The sequence below is a fragment of the Urocampus carinirostris genome, chromosome 3 (genome assembly GCF_059441175.1).
Source record: "Urocampus carinirostris isolate Australia breed hairy pipefish chromosome 3, RoL_Ucar_1.0, whole genome shotgun sequence".
Lineage (NCBI taxonomy): Eukaryota > Metazoa > Chordata > Actinopteri > Syngnathiformes > Syngnathidae > Urocampus > Urocampus carinirostris.
This window is the reverse complement of record NC_142351.1, coordinates 29,814,434-29,834,464: the sequence shown is the minus strand read 5'-3', so window position 1 is coordinate 29,834,464 and position 20,031 is coordinate 29,814,434. Positions and strand designations below refer to the sequence as shown.

Sequence of the window (20,031 nt, the reverse complement as noted above, 5' to 3'; positions counted from 1 at the left end):
ATAGAAAATGCAGATACTGCCCTACTTATGAACGAGATAGGTTCCGGACGATCGTTCAAAGTTAATTTTTGTTCGTAAGTTGCTTCAGTGCTATATTTTGTATGTTTAAGGTTTAAATAAGTATGTTTAAGGATTATATAAGTAACCTGTATTGTTTTGTACTACAAAATAAACATTTCATAAAATAATATGCACTATAAAGATAAATAAAGTTAAGTTACTTTTGGAAGATGGGCTTAAAGAATTGGGCGACTTCCTCCTCCGTGGTAGAAAGTGATCAAAAAAAGTGATCCTACCATTTTCTCAACCGTATCAGCTTTTTTATTCCACTTTCATTTCAAAAGAAATGGCTCGCCTCTTCTTTACACTTTACACCAACCATATTGAGTGGATGCACAAGATATTAAACAAAAAAAAAGGTTCTTAGAGTGCTGAACATAAAATGTTTACACACGAACTAGGAGGAAGCGGATTTCTTCTTCGGGGTGGATGCTGGATGACCTCTCACAGCGCTACACGCCGGTAACGGCGGAGAGAAGAACTGTACTATAGTCGGAAAAAGGTGCACACGATACAAAATCTAACTTACAGCAATGTCCGGATATTTTTTCACATCCCGAAAAAAATGTTCGTATCTACCGTTAAGTCGAATGGTCGTAAGAAGGGGAGCGTCTGTAATAAGAAAATCTATCAATCCATCCGTCATCATCCATAATCTGCAAGGGCTGTACTCAAAGGGAAATTGAGTATTATTCAGCGCCTTGTAGTGTATAAAAACCTGTCACGAATTTAAAAAAAGGATTGGATGATTTAAATAATTAGCAAAAATACATAAATTATCAAATACATTTGCATTTATTCTAAATAGTCGTAGGTCGAGAAATGTCCATTTTACATAAGATGAGGCTCATCTAAAGGGAGATGACATAATTATTTGCCATATCACTGCAATGGGTACCCAAAAACACAAAAACCTTTTGAAAGGCTTGGTAAACAAATACAAGAAATACTGTGCTTTATGAGTCTCTTTGTTTTGTATTTTTCCTTGTGATTTTTAGCATTAATTTTCTGGTTGCACAACAGATTACATCAACATCACGGGTCAAATATTCTGGAAAAATGTTTACATATTACCTATGTTTTTTAAATTAATGTTCACTATGTTTTGTGTGTTGTTACCCAATGCTAAATGTATTGCACCGTGGTCATCCTGGAAGGGGGATTACCACTTGTAAGGCTCCTTCTCAAGGTTTCTTATTTTGCTCATGTTGAAGTTTATGAGGTTTTTCCTTGCCCGCATGTTGATTTAAAATCAGGCGATGGTTCAATTGTAACCTGTTCAGTCGTTTGAGACTTGATTTGACTTAAATAATACATTCTATTCCTTAAATTTTCATGTTAAGGCAGGGGCCTCAAACTATTATTCAGAGGGCCACAATTTGATACAGCTGGTTTAGATTGTTTTTCTGACTTTTGGGGTAAAATGGCTATCTTTTTGGAAAAATAGTCTAAATCAAGATTTGGAGGTTAGGCAGAAATGCTGTTTGTTTTTGGTTGACCGACTTATTCAGAAAATACACGTTTCTATGTGAAGCAAGTTATGTACTTCTGTTATATGTCTGATGATATATCATCATTATATTTTAACCATTTTCTTTTGCCTGCATGTTGCCAAAGTCTGGCCACCCCCGTACAGCACCTGCTGTAGACATTTTACGGAGCCTTTTTAATATTCAGTATGTTCTGACCTTTTGTAAAGTCCTTTGTTGATGTGACGATTCGCTTTCATGTTGAGGCGATCCTTCATTCTCCTTCTCTTTATCCTCCACACAAGTTGAAGTTCTGCTGTTGCCCTTCTCTTGCAAAGATGTAGATTCATCCTGATTTGGGAAACCCTCTATGACCTCGCACTTATCCTGCTCGGCATTTGCTTCATCTCCACTTCTTTCAGATGTCTGTTCTAATCCTGATTTGTTTCTATCACAGTTTTCTTTGTCATTTTCTGTTCCAACCAACTCTTCATCTGTCTTGTCCTCATTTGAAGTATCCTCGTTTCCTTTACCTTCTGTTAGTGTTTCCATGCACCGACAGCACAATTTCTCCCTGCTGATCTGTGACTTTGCATCTTCCTTGCTACTTGTTTCTTCCTCATCTTCCCCCTCATTACTTTCACACTTCACCTCTTCACTTGCATCCCCCTCGTCCTCCTCAGGAATTGTTTCCTCAGTTTTGAATTCCGTGCTGGAGTCGTTGTCCTCTTCTTCCTCCTTTACCACCTCCAAACTTCTCATTTCCTCTTCAACAACCACACTCTCAATGCTCCGATCTATAGGCTGTGACACAGATATGGGATAGAGGTAAGACATTAAGCCCACACACGAATCGGACCTGAATATCGGCAGCTTCGGGCATAAACTGACACAGATATCAGGTGGATATAAGATCCTAAACCCATACCCAAGCCTGAGCCAAATTCCGTCCGGGTAAGAGCTAAAATGACAGAGATAGTAGAGGTAAGATCTTATGCCTGAGCCAGACCCAAATTTCATCAGGGTAGAACCTAAAGAGTCAATAAGTAGTTTTGGGTGAAGCTGGGCTCTCTCTCGCTGATGCTGAGGCGTTTCTAGGCCATGAGTAGCTTTGGCCACGAGAGATCCTGGTCCGCATAAAAACATCACCTCATTACAAAATGTACTATACCAAACTGTTGCAATGTCATTTCAAATATCTCCTTCCTGTCAATGTCTATTATCCACCCATCATTCTTCTTCTGTGTCTCTGTACCTCTTTCTCCCTCTATCTTTAAGTGCTGCACTAGCTTCTTAAGGACCTACTGCTACTGTGGTTTAAGGCCCAGTTTCAACCCCTAAAAATTAGGAAGCCATTGAAATTTTTCTGTCAACTCTTAAAAAAAATCCATCAGTATTAGAAAATAGTCGGTTCATGTAACCTCTGCAGTCACAGAAATTTAAAAGATGTAAATGTTTATACAGTCTTGTTAAACTTAGATTTATTTTTTATTATTTTTTTTAACAAAAGACAGGCTTTATTTTGTTACCATTATTAACCTCTCCTCTTCCTGAATCCTCACTAATAGAAAATGGAATTTCGTGTTTGCTTTGGGTACGGACTCAGGCTGGGTCAGGCTTTAATACCCAGAGGCCTGAGTTCAGTCATGCTGGATTTTTTTAGGTCTGATCTTACCTCTAATATGGGGGCCGGTGCCGGGGTCTTCCTGAGTTGCAGAATCTTAAGGAGATCAAATTCCATCATCACTGGAGCTTCGGCTGCCGCTGGATTCGTTTTGAGAGGCCGTGAAGCCATTTTTTTGCGTACACATGCTTCACAGGGGCAGTATTCGTCATCACTTCGTTGGTCGCTGAACTCGGCTGTCATCTCGCCGTCGCTTAAGGAGTCGCCTGTTTTGACCGACTGGTTCTTCATGACCTGACAATTAAATGATACAAATTTGTTTATCTCTGCATCTAAATTCTGCCACATCTAGCATGTCCAAAATAATTTTAACACAAAGCACGTTAGCCAGGGGACTACTAGAACAGTGATTTTTTTTTTGTGATTTACTCCCTTTAAAATGTTTTTTTTTTTTTTACCAAGTAACTCTAGCCAGCGCCACACTATTTGGTTAATGGCATCAAAGGGGCATTGTGTATTATTTAGCACCTCTTAGCAGTAAAAATACTTCATTCATTGACGAAGAACAATATTGGTTTAAATGAAAACCAAACAAATCGTGAACATTGATGTAAACTTCCATTTTAAAAAATATAAATATGTTGTCTGTAATCTTCCTTGTGTATTGGTTTTAGGTTACACTACACCATACAGCACCAACTCGTGGTCAAATATACACACTGTCCCTTTAAAAATAAATAACATTTTAATTTCTTATGATGTGATTTATTCACATTATATTATTAAATATTTGAATTTATATATATATATATATATATATATATATATATATATAATCATTGTTCTAGAATACACAACTACTGAAATCATTGGAATATCTTATATCTTGCATTGTCTTATATGATTTGAATTCAAAGTCCTTAGACATAGCCAGAAAAGTTAAGCAAAATAATGAAAAGAGCCAAAACTCAAATGCACAACTTTAAAAAGTCATGCAGATACATTTTTAAAGGCAGGATTTTGACACTAATATTTAAAAATCTAGGGGACAAGTTTGGTTTAAAAATGAAAGCAATTCTATTAATTTTTATACATCATTTACCTTCAGGATTCGTCGGCGTTTCTCTGTCATGGTGGACTCCCTTGATAAATTGACCCCCTTTGGAGGCCGTGGTGACCTCCCAACACGGCCAGATCGACTCTGGATCTTACCCATTTCCCGCTTGATGCTACACTGGATTCTTTGGCTCACTTCATCTCTCAACTCTGAGATCATCTTATCCAAGATGAGGCTGTCATCAAGATCCCAACGAACCTTAAACTCTTCCATGGCATCAACGTAGTGGTTAATAAATTCCTTTTCCAGCTTCTTCAGAAGGTGCACGACCCACACTGGATCCGGATCTGGTGATAGTTTATTTAAAACTGTTGTTTGCAAAACTGTTGGAGATGTTGTCGAGGTAGAGTTGGTGCAATTGTCAGAGCTTTTTTCGGATGATGACAGGTGCACATCATTTGGATTCTCCAGAATAGGGGGGATTTGAGTTTGGCTGTTTTGACAAGGTTTTTCTTTCAAAGACATTTCAGCATTAATTTCTAGTGGCTGTTGTACTATGTTCTCCTCAGGACACTTCTCGACATTTTCTTCATCATTTGAAGTCTCTTTGCGGAGGGTTTCATCGACTATTTGATTGTCTTGATCTTTCCCTGAGCCACCAGAGCCGCTGCTCATGCCTACGCCTGAAGAGGACCTTGGTGGGGTTCCTTGATCTAATCCAATGTCCTTGGCCTCAATGTCTCTGGGTTCAGTGAGCCATAGGGATTGAAGTATGGCTATAATATCCCCGATCTGACCATTTCTGTCTTCCTCTTTGTTACAGTCATGCCCTCTGATAGGCTCGATGAGTTGAAGCTGGGCTAAACAGTCCAGTAGCCCCTTTGCTGATGTGCTAAGTCTGCGGCCATAAACTGGAGATACCTTTGGAAAACAACACATTATGAGTAATTGTATTAATTCAGAAAAAAATCCAAACAATCCAAAACTCTTTCTAGAAAAACCACAAAGTTTATTAATATTGATTTTACTGTACCTCGGGCAAGCTTCTACATCGTCCAAGAGAGGAGCTGAGAAGAACCTTCATAACCGCAGCTGAAGAGCGCCAATCCTTAGGCAATGGCTTTGTACTAATCACTGGAGAATTGGGATGGCAAGAAACATCTATTGCCCCAATACCAGTAGCCAGATCTTTATTTTTTTGTTTATGTACTGTAGTAGATTCTTCTTCCATCTGGTCACCCTCAACTTTTTCTTCCTTATCTAATATCTCTTCTAGAGGGTATCTGTCCTGTAATATTTTTGCCTCTGCTTCAGCTTTAACCGTCCCTTCATCGCCATGATCATTCTCAGTGAGCTCATCAAATGCAATCATGTTGCTGTCTGTAGGAATATTACGCAGCCAATCACTGACAACATCATTGGGGAGAGTGTTGGGTAAAGATGCAGGTGTGACTTCTGTTCTCTCGTCCTTCCTCTTCATTTGATGCCTGACATTTTTCTCTAAGTGCTGTTTGATGCTGGATTTGCTTGCCTTACTTGACTGGTGACAGTTTTGATGTTGTTTCTCCTTAGTTTCCTGGGGAAGTTGAGTAACGGACATTGTGTTTTTGCCACTGCAAGGTGAATTGTTGCTTTGTTTTGAAGACCTGTTGGATTTCTCTTTCTTAGCACCATTTGATGTTTTGAGTGATTTGTCACTGCCACTGATAGAACTTTTACTTATACTATCTTTTGCTTGACTCTGCTTTGATTCATTGCCCTTTGCATCAACAGCAAAGCTGCTTGTGAGAGAACAGAGTTCAATGGAGTGTGCACTTGGTACCTTATTGATGAGGCTACCCATGTTTTCTTCAGCTGACCTTTGGGAGACATTGTTATCAACATCATTAGGTGTCACATTGCCATCAGATGACAGTGAAGACGTGGTCCTGTTGTCTGCAACTTTTTTAATGCTGGAGTTTGAATCTGGGCTGCCAGCAGTACATTCCCTATGATTGTTGTCAACATCCCCATGTACATTAATAGTTGGAAAACATACAGCTTTGGGACTTTCATTGACTTCATCATTAAACAACACTGAGTGATTTTTGGAGGCTGCTTTCCCTGCAACATTCTGATTGTCAGCATGAAATGAAATACACGATTTGCTACTGTCTGTGTCACACATTTCTCTGTCATCTGGCATCCCAAGAGACACTGAATCCAAAGAGTTTTGACTTAGCTGCTGAATAATTCTCAAATCTTCCTTTTCATTTATTTCAATATTTTCTCCTTCTTTCTTTGCTTCATTTTCTTCCTTGTTTTGTAATTTTTCTAAAGTGGAGGCTAAACCACAGTTGCATTTAACACTTGCAGATTTGGAAGAAGTTACTGAGTGAACAGAGAGAACACTCTGGGTTCTTAGCTCATTTGAACTGTTCGGCGATGCAACCGTACCTTTCCGCAAATGGGATCTGGCTGAGCGTCCTCTCTTGGGGGACAACATTTGACTGTAAGAGTGTTTAGATGTTTTACTTTGGGAATTTCTTTCTCCGACCTCTTCACCTTTTTTTTGTACCATCCCTTTTGAATCATTTAACTCATCAATCCCTTCTGTTGGTTCAATGGTGACTATATTTAGTCTTTGATATGCAGAATTTGGATTCCTTGTAGTAAGCGACTTATGAGAAGCACAGGAGCTTAATGAAGACTTCATGGACATGGCGCTGCCTATTCGCTCTTTATTTTCATTTGCCGTTCTTCCTTCGACATTAATAGAGCGGACATTTTCCTTTTCATCAGGAGATTTTGCAGTCCAGGTAGGGAGACAGGTAATATGACAATCAGACAAACCACTAGTTGCCCTTGCTTCAGCTGTGTCAGAGTCTTGTCCGTTAGTCACAATATCTAAATTAGCCGGACAAATGTCTGTTCGGTTTTCTGGTTCAGTTGAATCCACCTCCATTACATCTGCAGCACACTGACTTTCTTTGGAGTTTTGGCATGACATTTTGGATTTTCCTGATTTATTTGACTTCAAAGACGTCATTGACAACACACTGTTTGGCCTGTCTTCCTTGTCAGTCTTGATAGAAACATTGGAATCTATCGAAGGGCAACTATGACCATTCCTGTCTTTCAAGGTCAAATTACTTCCGTGAGAGTTCACTCTGACACTTGATAGAGGATTCAAGGTTCCACTGCTTGCTTCCTGGTTTATTGTGGCAGTCAAACCTTCAAGTTTACAACTCAAGTTTGACTTGTAAGACATGTTGGATTGATCCGACAAAGCACTAGAGCTTCTGTTTCTAATAATTTCAGTTGTCGTACCAGTAAGAACAGACTTCTTTGTAGTGTTTGGTTTGTAGGTAATAGATGAGGTGATATTTTCTTGGTTTTCTGTTCTATCTGGATTCGAAATCTTAGAAAGGGCACTGGATGTTGGACTTTGCAGATGATTGAGTCGAACGACAGGTTCATGTCCTATGATGTTGGTTTTGTTGGATTGTGGAGACAAAGCATCATTATCCGTGCAAAGATTGACATTGTCTAGATTTTTAAGAGGTGAAGTCGGATCAGAAGGGGCTTGAGGAGTGTGGCATGACTTCTGGGAAGCTGTACTACTGCTTTTAGAATTGACTAAGGATTTGTGGCCACCACAGTTAGAGCATACATTTGAGGTGCCAGATGAAGTTTTAAAAATGCTCTTTAATTTTTTACGCTCTTCTGTTTCGTTCACTTTGGTGGACTTACTGGAGGCCTTACTAACATTAGAGCTGAATTCAAGAGCTTTGTCTATTATCTCAGATTCACAAAGACAAAACGTGGCAGACGATACAGTTTCACCTTCTTTTTTATTCTGGTCACCTGTTTTGTTCAGTTCGGTAAATTGGCAGATTGCATGACTATTGTTTAGGTGAGAATTGGGAGTCATGGTATGGGAGCACTGTGATGCGCTGGGTGGCAGGTCATCATCCAAATCTTGGTCTTCTTTTAATAACTGCAGTACATGTGAAGAGCTGCTTACTCTAGACAGTAGGTGATCAATTTCTTCCTCCCTTGGTTCATCATCCACAGACCTCTCACAAGGAGTTCTTGCATTGCTGTTCTGGGTGATCACTTCACTGAGACTGGAGTGCCTGTTTATCATAGATACTTCTACGTTAGTGCCTCTACTCTGCCCAACGTCTACTAATCTTTGCCCAACCTGCTCCACCACATATGTTTCTTCTTGGAAGAGTTGACTTTGCTCTGAATCCGATGCTCTCCCGCATTTGGAGAGTTTTCCTCTACAACGCACCACCCTCATTGAATTACAAGAAGAGGAAGAGCCAGAGGAATGTGTATGTCTTACTGAAGTGTGAGTGTGGCCTGATAGAAATTGGCGTGGGGCAGGTGGCTGCTGATGACTGTGTATTGGGTTTTCCCAGAGGTTGTACTGCTGTTCATGCATCTGGTAGCAGCAGCCGCACTGGTTTATTTGCGATGCAATTTGGACGGATTGATTGGCACATTCTGTGTATTCTGGGTCAGCAGTAACACAATCAGAACCACTTTCAGATTGAGATTTTTCTAACTGAGAGCATTGTGCATGACTTGGGGGGTAGCAGTCACTTGTAAGAGAGGGAGATTTTCCAATCTGCGTGGACCATTGCAAGGTCTCATCATTGCGAAGGCGAAAACGCACCCTCATCTCCACAGAGAGAGTGCCGTCTTTGTTGACTAAAACACGCTTTTCAATGTCATCATTTCTAATCGCTGGTCTCCATTGTGACTGTGCTCTTACACTATTGCCAAAGGACTTTTCTGAAGACAAAGAAAGTCGAGTGGAGCGGGTAGATGATTCAGACCGGGGGTAGATGATGCTCTTCTTTGTTTCCAAACCAAAGTTTACTGAAAGCATAGAGTTAGAAATCAAATTGTAATCAGCCCTGTGTAGAAGGCAACCTGCGGGTGCGCTGTGGTGTATTTTTACCAACCTGGAAACAGAACTGTTATTTAGGTTATTTTTTTATTCCTTCCGGGTTTATTGACAATTAAATGTGGAATAGACGTGACGAGGTGCCTTGTATTCCTTGTAGAATTTCATGGATTTTATTTTTGCCATTTTATCATGAACATTCAAGCAAGTTGTGAAAAAAGGACACATTTAAAATCACATGAGGACTTTTAAAAGGATGTGGCAGGCGACTGGGATCTTCATTTTATTTTTCTCTAGGACGATGTATGTTTTTAGACAACCAAGATATTGAAGTATTACGAAGTAATACCGGCAACCAAGCCTCAGAAGATAAAAATGCATAAAATCTGCATCCTACTTGAATTGCAGTATTTCGATTCCAGGACTAGGTAAGGCTTCCAGCTATTGTCGCAAACGTTTTCCAGCTAGGATTCCCATGCCCCTCGAAAAATTCAGCCGAGAATAAAAACCTTCTATTTCTGTGTGTTACAACCCAATGTTAGTCGTTAGTCCTGATTATTGCATTTTGGGACAAAACGTCAAACTGTCTTCACAATGTTGCCAGTCACTGAAATACATCATGCCACATATCATTGGAAAGCTTAAACTCCTGGGATTTCAAAATGTACTCATCACAGAAACATCTTGCTCAGTCTGAAATAAGATACCTGAAAACTATAAAGCCAGCACTGCTCCCCTATAACGTCTCCTGGGAGTGTGCTTATGATACAATCGCGTGCAAAATATGATGCGGTAACATTCACAAAAGTTCAGTGAATCCAACCATGTAAAATATTTACTCCAAAACACAAGATAATGCCGACAGATGAAAAAAAAAATCTGCCTAAAAGCATTCGCGCATCGCTTGAGATAGTCGTCCTAATCCGTCTGTTTTGCTTCAGAACTTCCTTCAAAAATAAACATACTCATCAGATGATGTTCGGTAAAGCTGTTAGCTTCTGACATTTTGATTGACACCAACCAATCTTGGCCAATTGCATGTTTTTTTCACGGTCCCTAGCCTGTGATAATCAGGACCAGTATTAAAAAAAACAAAAACAAAAAACCGTGTTGACCAATTCGCTTTGAAAAAAGTGACCACTTTAAATGTGGATTGACACATTGCTTAGCCAATAGAATTCCGAACGTAATTTTACGCAATTTACGGGAAAAAAAAGAGCGCAAATGCAGAACACAATCTATTTTTTCACGTGAATAATCAGTGATTGACTTCTGGAAAGAGAAGTTTAACATTAACAACTCTTTCAAAATGTCTAAAAATTGTCGAAACTAAAAACCCAAATTGTATTTTTTTAGGGTTGTGAACGCTTCCAGATGGCCACTTGTAAAAACGCCTAGACTTACCCTTTGGAAAATGTATAAAATACAATGTTTAGTTTTTCATCTAATTTGAGAAGGTACTAGGTAAAGCTTCAAGCTATTGTCTCACCTGTTTCCAAGCTATACACATCTGCAGACATATGATTGCAAAAAATAAAAAAAACTAATCCAGCGAGAATAAAAAGCTTCTATTTCTCTGTGTTCCAACTCAGATTAGGCAATGTTTGTAGCCTTGCAGGTATTATTAAAGTTTAAGACAAAACATCAAAGTCTTACCTTTCAAAAGAGACTAAAAAAAAAAGAAAATTTAAGGCATCTCTGCCTTCTTAACAGGTTTTAATATGAAGAGTATAAACCTTCAAAATTGTATTAAAAGCGCCTGAAGTTTTACAATAAACTCCAGATTGAATGAAAACACTATTTCTACTCACTGCTAGTATTTGCACCTTAACACACTGCCTTCATCCTTTTATACACTCAACTCTTTCTTCTGGGCACTACATACCACATTAAATACTACAAGTACTACCACTACTACTACTAATACTAATAATAGTTAAACTAATATTGAGAATAATAATGCATTGCATTTATATCTTTCTTGTTTGCATTTAGTCAAATTGTCCTACCGCTTTTTTTGCTCTCCTGTCCTTCACTGCACTCGCTCGTTCTGGACTGAACTCCACGAGGGGATGATCTTGCTTCTTGAATACTAGTGGATTGCGCCCCATTTTTGGGAGTATTTGGACCAAGACCAGGAGACCTGCTGCTCAAACCTGGCAGTTTTTTTTCTGAGCTCTTCTGCAGAATCTTCAACAGCAAGGGACTGATGACCTCTCTTCCGACACACACCAAAACTCCAGTGCAGGTCAGCAGACTTTGAATGTTGTCAACCTATGGATATTTTTACAGTGTTATGTACTCTTCAAAATTTGGATTTAGGAAACAATATTTAAATAGGAATACTACATTTCATATTTTGGTACAGGAGTTTTGTATCCATAGAGCTATTGTATTTATTTGTGTATAACGCACATTTTCTTTACCTAAAAATGAACCAACTAATCAGTCGAAAAATATTACTGATCACAGTACATTAAACGCAACGGAATCAAATCCGGGTCGTGGCAGTGTGAGTGCCAAATCCTTATCACTGCACCACAGGTAATAAAGTTTATATACATGTTGTCACTTACACTGCCTAAAATAGAGGAATCACAGGAGCAGAAAAAATGTAAATTTATTTGTGAATTTCACATGTTAGAATGATAATACATTTGAATAGATTAAAGAAAGAGTATTCTATTTATGCATTGTTACATGTGAAATGCACAACGAAATTAACATTAGTGTGATAATGGGACACCATTTGCTGTCTTTTTGTATGTTATCTATACCACTGCTACAGGGTTTGTACACATTTTTCATGGCCAAATTCAAACACTTTTTTAAGGACTTTCAAATTTCTCCAGTAGTATTAAAAGAAAGGATCTGGTCTGAATCATGTATTTTGCAAAGCCACGAATAGATGCAATTTTTTATCTTGTGTGCGCATTTATCAAGGCATATGATTATTACAATGTGTGTGTAAACATTCTTGAGTCAAAAATCTCTCCCCATATAGGTAAAAATGATAGTAATACGTAGCATACATTTTCAGTTTTTCCCATGACAATTTACCACAGGGAAAGGTTACTTTGCTTAATTATTTGCATGGCCCATGATAAAAGTCTATAATTAATACATATTCCTTGCACTAATATGTTTTATTGTGCCCTGTTTAGGTGTAGCGTGCACCTGTCTTCTTGGACGCGACCTGTAGGGTGCGATGACCCTTCATAGGACCATTCAATACAAATTAATGCCAGCTCCCGTTAATCACAAGGGAAAAAATACAACGAGAAAGCCAAAGACATCAAAGAGCCGTGTCTGTGTATTTTTCCAGTAATTTTTGTGAAAAATGGCAACTATTTCAAGCATTGACACCAGGGTTCGCACGGAAGCTTGGAATCTTTGTAAATGCTTGAATTTTTGGCTAAGTGCTTGTAAATGCTTGACATTGTTGCCATCTCTCTCAACAAGTCAGTTTAAAAATGATGCCTACACTGTTCTCTGGTGGCTTCACTTTGCAATTGCGTAGGGGGATGATTAATTTATGATTAATGCTGTACAAACTAATACCAGCTGCAGTTAATCAGCAGAAATGCAGTGGCAAAATGAAGGCACCTGAGACCAATTTTGGAATCTATTTTAGGAAGACTTATTGAGAAACATGGCATGCTTTCAAGCATTTACAAGCACTTCATCCAAAATTCAAGCACTTTTAATCCTTGAAAACAAAACGTATACATTCAAGCATTCTCAATGATTTCAAGCACCTGCACAGACTATGTGGTAGTAAAGTGGTTAAGATTAAATTCTCTCACAGCTGTGACCTAGGTTGGATTCCTGTTCCATTCAACCGCAAAGTTTGAACTAGTAAAAGGGTAAGAGAAAATGTTAAACTTCTTTTTCAGATATAAAAACTAGGGGTACAGGTTATGCAAGAGTGCATGTTATACACAAATAAATACGATAATGTAAGGGCTATCCTAGTAAACGTTTCCTACCCTGCGCCCTTCATCAGTATATACTTTTCGGACATGGAACTGCATCACTTCGGACACCTCCTCAAGAAAGGCTCTCATGCTTCTGATTGACCTCCTACTCAGTACCACAGTCCTTCGCATCCCTGGCTCAGTGTTTTTAATCAGAAGGATCTTTCGATGCTTGTGAGGTAGATGGCCAGAAGAGTATGTGGGCAAAGTTTCCAGTTGAGTGGGTACGCGGCTGTGATGCTGCCATACGCTTTGACGTTTGTTGGCATGGTCCATCTTGATCGGTTTTGGATGCTGCCGGTCAGAGCAGACGTAACAGCCGCCATCTTTGAGTTCCTCTAAATGTTTGATGATGCGGGTGCCTCTGGGCGTAGTCACAGTTCGCACACCAAACGGAAGGGGCATCTATACAGAGATGAATTAAAATTAATCTGTCAAGGGATAGGTTATAATTTTGTGACACTTTTAAAACACCCAACACGGTTGTATTTTACTTAAAATGGAAGTCACAGACGTGCTGTTTAAGGCATTACAATTGCACTCGCATGTGATGTGTCTTTTTTAACCGTAACATTTGTTAATAAACTATGCTTTTTATTTACAGTGATTCGATATTATCGGTTAGCACCTGGATTAAAATACAAAATTCAAAAAAGGCACCTTAGGTGTCTTTGCTATAGAAGCTTTAGCTCCTTCTGTTATAGATGTGAAATCTAACAGCAAATTTGTCGTGTCCAGCATGGTCGCCGTGGCGACCGGCTGGCCCCGCCCCCTGGGCACGGCTGCAGTAGATCAGCTAATTTGCCTGTGTGCTACTTAAGGGTGGGTTGTGGGTTTTGCATCTGCATCTCCCGTTCTGTTTTGCTCTGTCCTGTTTTGTTTGAGTCGGAAGAAACCTGTGTTTGCACGTTTTTAGTTAAAGCCTGTTTGTTCTGTCTTGTCCCTGAGTTTTGGACGACTTTTATTTGACTAAATAAAAGTTTTGATCGTCAACGCAATTGAGTTCTCCCTTCCTGCCTCCTGCCTTCGTTCTGGTCCGGTCTCCCTCGTGACAAAATTTTCCAAATTCAGGTACAATTCAGGTAAACCTTCTCATCCTTTTTTTTTTTTTTAACAAATGCACAGTTGATAAACACTACAATAGATTAAATATTAATAAAGAACAAAATACAGGATGTACCAAAAGTCTTAGGCACATTTTAACATTGAATAACTGTTAAAGTTATAACAACACATCTGGTAAATTCAGAAAGCTTGTGATCTCGATTTTTACTTAGGATGTTCAAAGATCATTATTGTGAGCACATTTGGTCAAATTCTTGCCAAATGTGTCCCAGCATTGTTGCTACAGTTTCTCCTATTTGTGCTTTCAGGTCATCCACACCAACACACTGTAGCCTCAGGGTTTACCAGTTTCTGAACACAAAACTGCCAGACGGATGGATTGGACGGTTCGGGCAGAATGATCACCATCTCATGTCCTGGCAACCCAGATCTCCAGATCTAACACTATGCTATTTGTTTTTGCGGGGATTTGTGAAAGGCTTGTTCTATGAGCAAACATTTGACAATGAGCTTGATGTGTTCCATGTGACCAACAGTGATCACATTGAACATCTTTGAAAATTCAATGTAAAAAAAACGGGATTACAAGCTTTCTGAATTGACTAGATGTGTTTTTATATCCTAAATAATTTCTGAAATATTTTATGTCAAAATGTGGACAGGACTTTAGGACCACCCTCAATATTGAGAAAAAACCCTCAAAATAATTTTACAAACACATTTTACACCCCTGAATCATCATTATAATTTAATTGTGTGCCTCTAAAACAGGGATGTCAAACTCAATTGAACAAGGGGCCAAAATTCAAAACACACTTAAGGTCGCGGGCCAACCAGGATAAACATTTATTGAACACACTTAAACTTAATGTTTTTGGAACATAAATATGAATAAAAACAGACGAGAATATTAATTTCAATTATATTATGAGACAAATTTACTAAATTGCTAAACCCGCGCCCCAGACAAAAGCTTAGTCTTCAGCACATTTATTTTTGCTGATTTGATAAAAATTATGAAAAGAGAATAATGCCAGAGTCTGTGTCCTAAAATCAACAAACATACCACTTTAAACTTGTCTCTTTCTTGCAATCACTCAAGATCAGTTAAACTCATTTTGACCCTTTTTTTCCTACATATTGGTTTCAAAACCAGATGCAAGCATTTATTTTGTAAAAACGTCACAACATTCTGCAAACAGGGAGCCTGATGTGCTTACTTTTGGCGCAGACGGAGTAGGGCGAGAGATGGGAGGGAGTGCTTGCACTTTTTGCATATATATTCTGAAAAGTACTGCTGTATAATTCAGTATTGGTTTGGCTTTACGTGTATCTGAACAGGATTGATGGTTCAAGTTTTGAACGAGATGGAAAACGGGCCATTAATAACAATAATATAAATTGGTCTTGCGGGCCGGGTATGATCACACGGCGGGCCGGACGTGGCCCGCGGGCCGGGAGTTTGACACATATGCTCTAAAGGAACCCCAGGCCTACAGCTAAGCCCCAGAGAGAGTGGTTTTTCAACTATGTGGCCCCGAGCTAAAATTAGTTTGACACCCCTGCATTAGAGGTATGTACTATTTATGATGAAGTAAATAACAGTGTATACAGTTCTAAATTTCCTACGCCTAAAGCCACACATTCTTGAAAAAAAGTTGATCCTACCATCCCTGTTTCAATTGCTGACACCAGTTTTACTAACCTTTTGCGAAAGGTCGTCCAAAAGGGCGTCAAAGCATTTGAAGCTACGCTTTTGGATGGCCATCCTGACCCCCCCAAACTGGTTGTCCCCGCTCCTGTAGAAAGTGATTCTCTTGGCGGGCGTGGCTGTCTCCACAAAGGCGAGGCGCGAACTGGAAGATGGCCGAGGTCTGCTTCTGCAGGCATGATTAGAAGTGTGTGGAGGACCCCACCTTCCTTCTGCAATATCCTGCATGCTGCACATTTATAAACACCTGGGAGTGAGAAACACTAAGTTTAGTGATCATCCATCCATTATCTCCACCGCTTATCTTCAGTAGGGTCGCAGGATTGCTGGAGCCCTTCCCAGCTATCTTCGGGCAGGCGACACCCTGAACTGGTTGCCAGCCAGTTGCAGGGCACACAGAGACAGACAACTCACTCACTTACTCACACCTAGGGACAATTGGAACCGGCCAATAAACCTGACATGCATGTTTTTGTAAAGTGGGAGAAAACCGGAGTGCCCGGAGGAAACCCAAGCAAGCACGGGGAGAACATGCAAACTACATATTGAATGTAAATAATACTGTACCATGTCTTACATGACTAATATTAATAAATGTGTTATGAAACAAATACTTTTGGGCTAACAATTCAAAATCAGGTGACCACAACGATAGGACAATTTGCAATGCTAATTTCATAGCACAGTGTAAATTATTGTTTCTCAACCCATGTGCCACGACACACTGATGCTCGGTGAGACCCAGAGCTGGCCCAAGGCATAAGTGAGCTAAGCGGCTGCTTAGGGCCCTGCAACCACTAAGGGGCCCCAAGAGTGGCTAACTTATTTGGTGCCAACATTGTCCTCAGTGTCACTTTGTGTGTCCACTCAAAAATACTTCTACAGAAACATACTTATTAAGTTTCAGCATTTTGAAATCGGTAGATTTTTCTCCGAGCTACAAAACCCCCTCCGCGGCGCCACAAATTGATGCATCGTTTAATGAACAACAAGTTCATAAAAGAGGTAATTCTGCGATTGCTAGATAGTTGAGTATGCTGAGAAGTGTTCACATGTTTTTCAAATTGTTTATTCCTTAGAGTTGATTGAACAAAGTGTGCAAAATTTATTTAAATCTGGAGACTCCTGACGGGAGACTTAATAAGTATGCAGAAATACAACAAAAATACTACACAATAACTACAAAACTACAGTAAATATCAAATATAGTGCTTAAAAACAGACCTCATCTATTATTTTGCTTTCATTTTGAAAATAAAAAAATAGTATAGAATCACTACAAATATACTACTACAGTAATACTATATTACAAAATACCACTACAGAATTATTTATTCCAAAAATACTACGAAAGGCAACTTCAGTAATATTACAAAAATACTAAATGAGAATGACAAAAATTCTACTATGGAAAAGCAAAAACAAATCAACAAAAATACTACTAAAATACTGCTTTGGAAATAGATTAATTATACTTCTACTGAAATACTAAAACATATAAATACATAATACTATAATATTAAAAAACTACAACATCAAAAAAATACTGCAAATACACCTATAGCGGCGACACTACAAAGATTCTCCTGTGGAATGATCACAAAAATACTACAAACATAAAACTACAGTAACAATGTACTACAAAAATACTACAGAAATACTACAGATATACAACAAACATTCTGAATGGAAATACTACAAAATACAACAGGGATAGTACAAAATTACTAAAAAAATACTACTACAGTAATACTACAAAATACTATAATCATAAAACAACTGTAATAATACAAAATACTACGAAAATACTACAAATATACAACAAAATAATCTACTTTCTAAATACAACAAAAGTACTACAGAAATACTCAAAAAGTGCTACTTTGGAAATCCATAAAAATAGTACATAAACAAAACTACAAAAAAACTACAGAATTTCAATAAAAATATGACTTCAGAAATAGAAATAAAAAACCTACAGTAATACTTCAGAACTAGATAACAAATGAAGTGCTTAAAACAGGTACCTATTTTTCTCCAATTGTAGTAGTTTCAAAACAGATTTGACAAAACTAATCTATTTTAAAAGAAGTATAACATGTCAAATGCGGCCCCTGACTCCAAATAGATGCCCACCCCTGGAGTAGAACATGGAATGAGTGCTAGTAGGGAATAGAAATTATCACGTAATTGGGGTCCCCAAATCTAATTTTGCTTAAGGCCCCATGAAGGCTTGGGATGGTCCTGGTGAGACGAGTGCTGCAAGAAATTGTCCACTTTTAATTTGTGAAACATTTATATTTTTGAGGACAAATACAAGTAAAAATAATAGTGAAATGATGTGTTTCGATAATCTAATTTTGACTACATGGATACTGAAATCACCAAATTGCAATAGAACTGACAAAATGCATAGATAATTGATATTTAGGCATTGTATCAGTTTTTAACGTGTTCATATATTCACATGAAATGTATTTGTAGGTATTCATCTATAAATTTATTTCTACTATGGCAGGATGGGTCTTCCATGATTTATAACCTGTATGGATGATATAAATGTTAGAAAATGAAACTTTACATTTTCCACTGGTGGGGTGCCCAGTTTTTTTGCTTACAAAATGATGCAAAATTAATATAAAATTTAGCAATACATGTATTACTGTGAGTTTAATTTGCACTGCATTATATCAATAGCCAAATAGTTACTTCATTTAGCAGCATTGTATTAGCATTTACACTTTGCAAAGATTGTCAGTGTTAATGCCAGGACCTTAACTTGGCCTTTTGCAAGGCTTTGATGCTAGATCCTTAGCTTGGCCTTGTGTACTTTCTATGAAGTCACTATCTTTGATTTTTGCATTTCGGAGATGGAATATGAGCTTGCTTTGTCCACTCCACGCATCGGCCCGGTATAGCAGTACCTCCGGGAACGGTGCATTCGCAATGATCGCAGCAAGGCTTTAGGGCTAGGACCTTAGCTTGGCCTTTTGGCTGAGAGTAAGTGTCCCGGCTCCTAGGCTTTGTAGCGTATTATGAACTGACCGATAAAGGATAATGGATAATGAATAACGAAGATAGATCAATAACCCTTAACCCCCCCCCCCCCCCCAGTGTAATGGCCTTCCAGTTTTAATCACTCTGAACGAAAAGCAAATTAATAATGTTGTATAAAATTATTACACCCAAAAACAGGAGTACAATAATCCCTCGTTTTTTGGGCGGGGTTGCGTTCCAAAAAGGTCTAAATCAATGCCCGCAAGGTAAAAATTTGTCTAACAAGTAAAATTACTGGACTTTATAAACATGTTTTGTTTACAAAAACCTATGTACTGTCAAACAATACTTTTTTTTTTAATACTCTGGGGCTGAATTCATTTCAGGACACTATATTTTTACTTTACATGATACATCATTGAGGCTGGCGTCGGCACCCGAAAATGTTGAAAGATCCATATTGTACCAAAAAACAAAAATATTTCTCGGGCCTCACAAAACAAAAAGCTGTCTAAGGAAGGAAACATACTGTATGTATCGATATTTATTGGAAAATGTTAACAAGGTGACCTGTTTTTCCTACAAAAGCCATATATTTTTCCACAATCAAACTTTTTTGAAAAAGCGCCAGGTAGCCACTAGGGAGTGCTAAAGAACCGCATGCGGCTTCTGAGCAAGTCGAACTGGTCGAAAAGTCCAAGTTTGTTGGCGATAGAAAGCATCTACCTCTACCTTTTGGCGCTTTTGTCGGTCAAGAATGTTATGTTGACCTGATGGCTTTAATAGAAACTTGAAATTAAAAAAAGATTTGTGCATATGCAATGTGGGTTCGTCAAGCTCTTTAAAGTACATGTACAACACAGACAGCAACGTCATTAAAAAACATGGAGGCACAGGGCAGAAAAGGGGGCGGGGTCACAGTTGACCCTATCAGAAATCTGAACACAATACACGACAAGTCCGCAAAGTAGCGAAAACCCCAAAAAGTCAACTACAATAGGACAAGATTACTGTTCTCAAGGTTTTCACACAGCTCTGCGAATCACTGTTCTTAACTGCCTTTGGGTGCCATATTAGGGTAAGCACTTGGCTGCAGACAGCCTCAACGTGACACTCAGTATCTTAATCCTCTCTAACAACCTTACACCTATAGAACCTCCCAGCTTTTTTT

At 38.6% G+C, this 20,031-nt stretch overlaps 1 protein-coding gene and 1 pseudogene across 3 annotated transcripts in view; one reads left to right on the top strand and one right to left on the bottom strand.

Moving 5' to 3' along the window:
- Nucleotides 1-20,031, bottom strand: part of rp1l1a (rp1 like 1a) — a 28,106-nt gene that overhangs the window by 4,700 nt on the left and 3,375 nt on the right. For all 3 annotated transcript variants that reach the window (XM_088331348.1, XM_088331347.1, XM_088331346.1), the window contains exons 2-8: nt 15,858-16,110; nt 13,100-13,492; nt 11,120-11,384; nt 5,244-9,082; nt 4,256-5,131; nt 3,205-3,447; nt 1,749-2,333 (exon numbers count right to left, since the gene is read on the bottom strand). In XM_088331348.1, the coding sequence (XP_088187474.1) occupies nt 1,749-2,333; nt 3,205-3,447; nt 4,256-5,131; nt 5,244-9,082; nt 11,120-11,384; nt 13,100-13,492; nt 15,858-16,100 (6,444 nt within the window). In that variant the 5' untranslated portion in view covers nt 16,101-16,110. The remainder of the gene's footprint in view (nt 1-1,748; nt 2,334-3,204; nt 3,448-4,255; nt 5,132-5,243; nt 9,083-11,119; nt 11,385-13,099; nt 13,493-15,857; nt 16,111-20,031) is intronic.
- Nucleotides 18,638-18,809, top strand: LOC148369371 (U2 spliceosomal RNA; annotated as a pseudogene).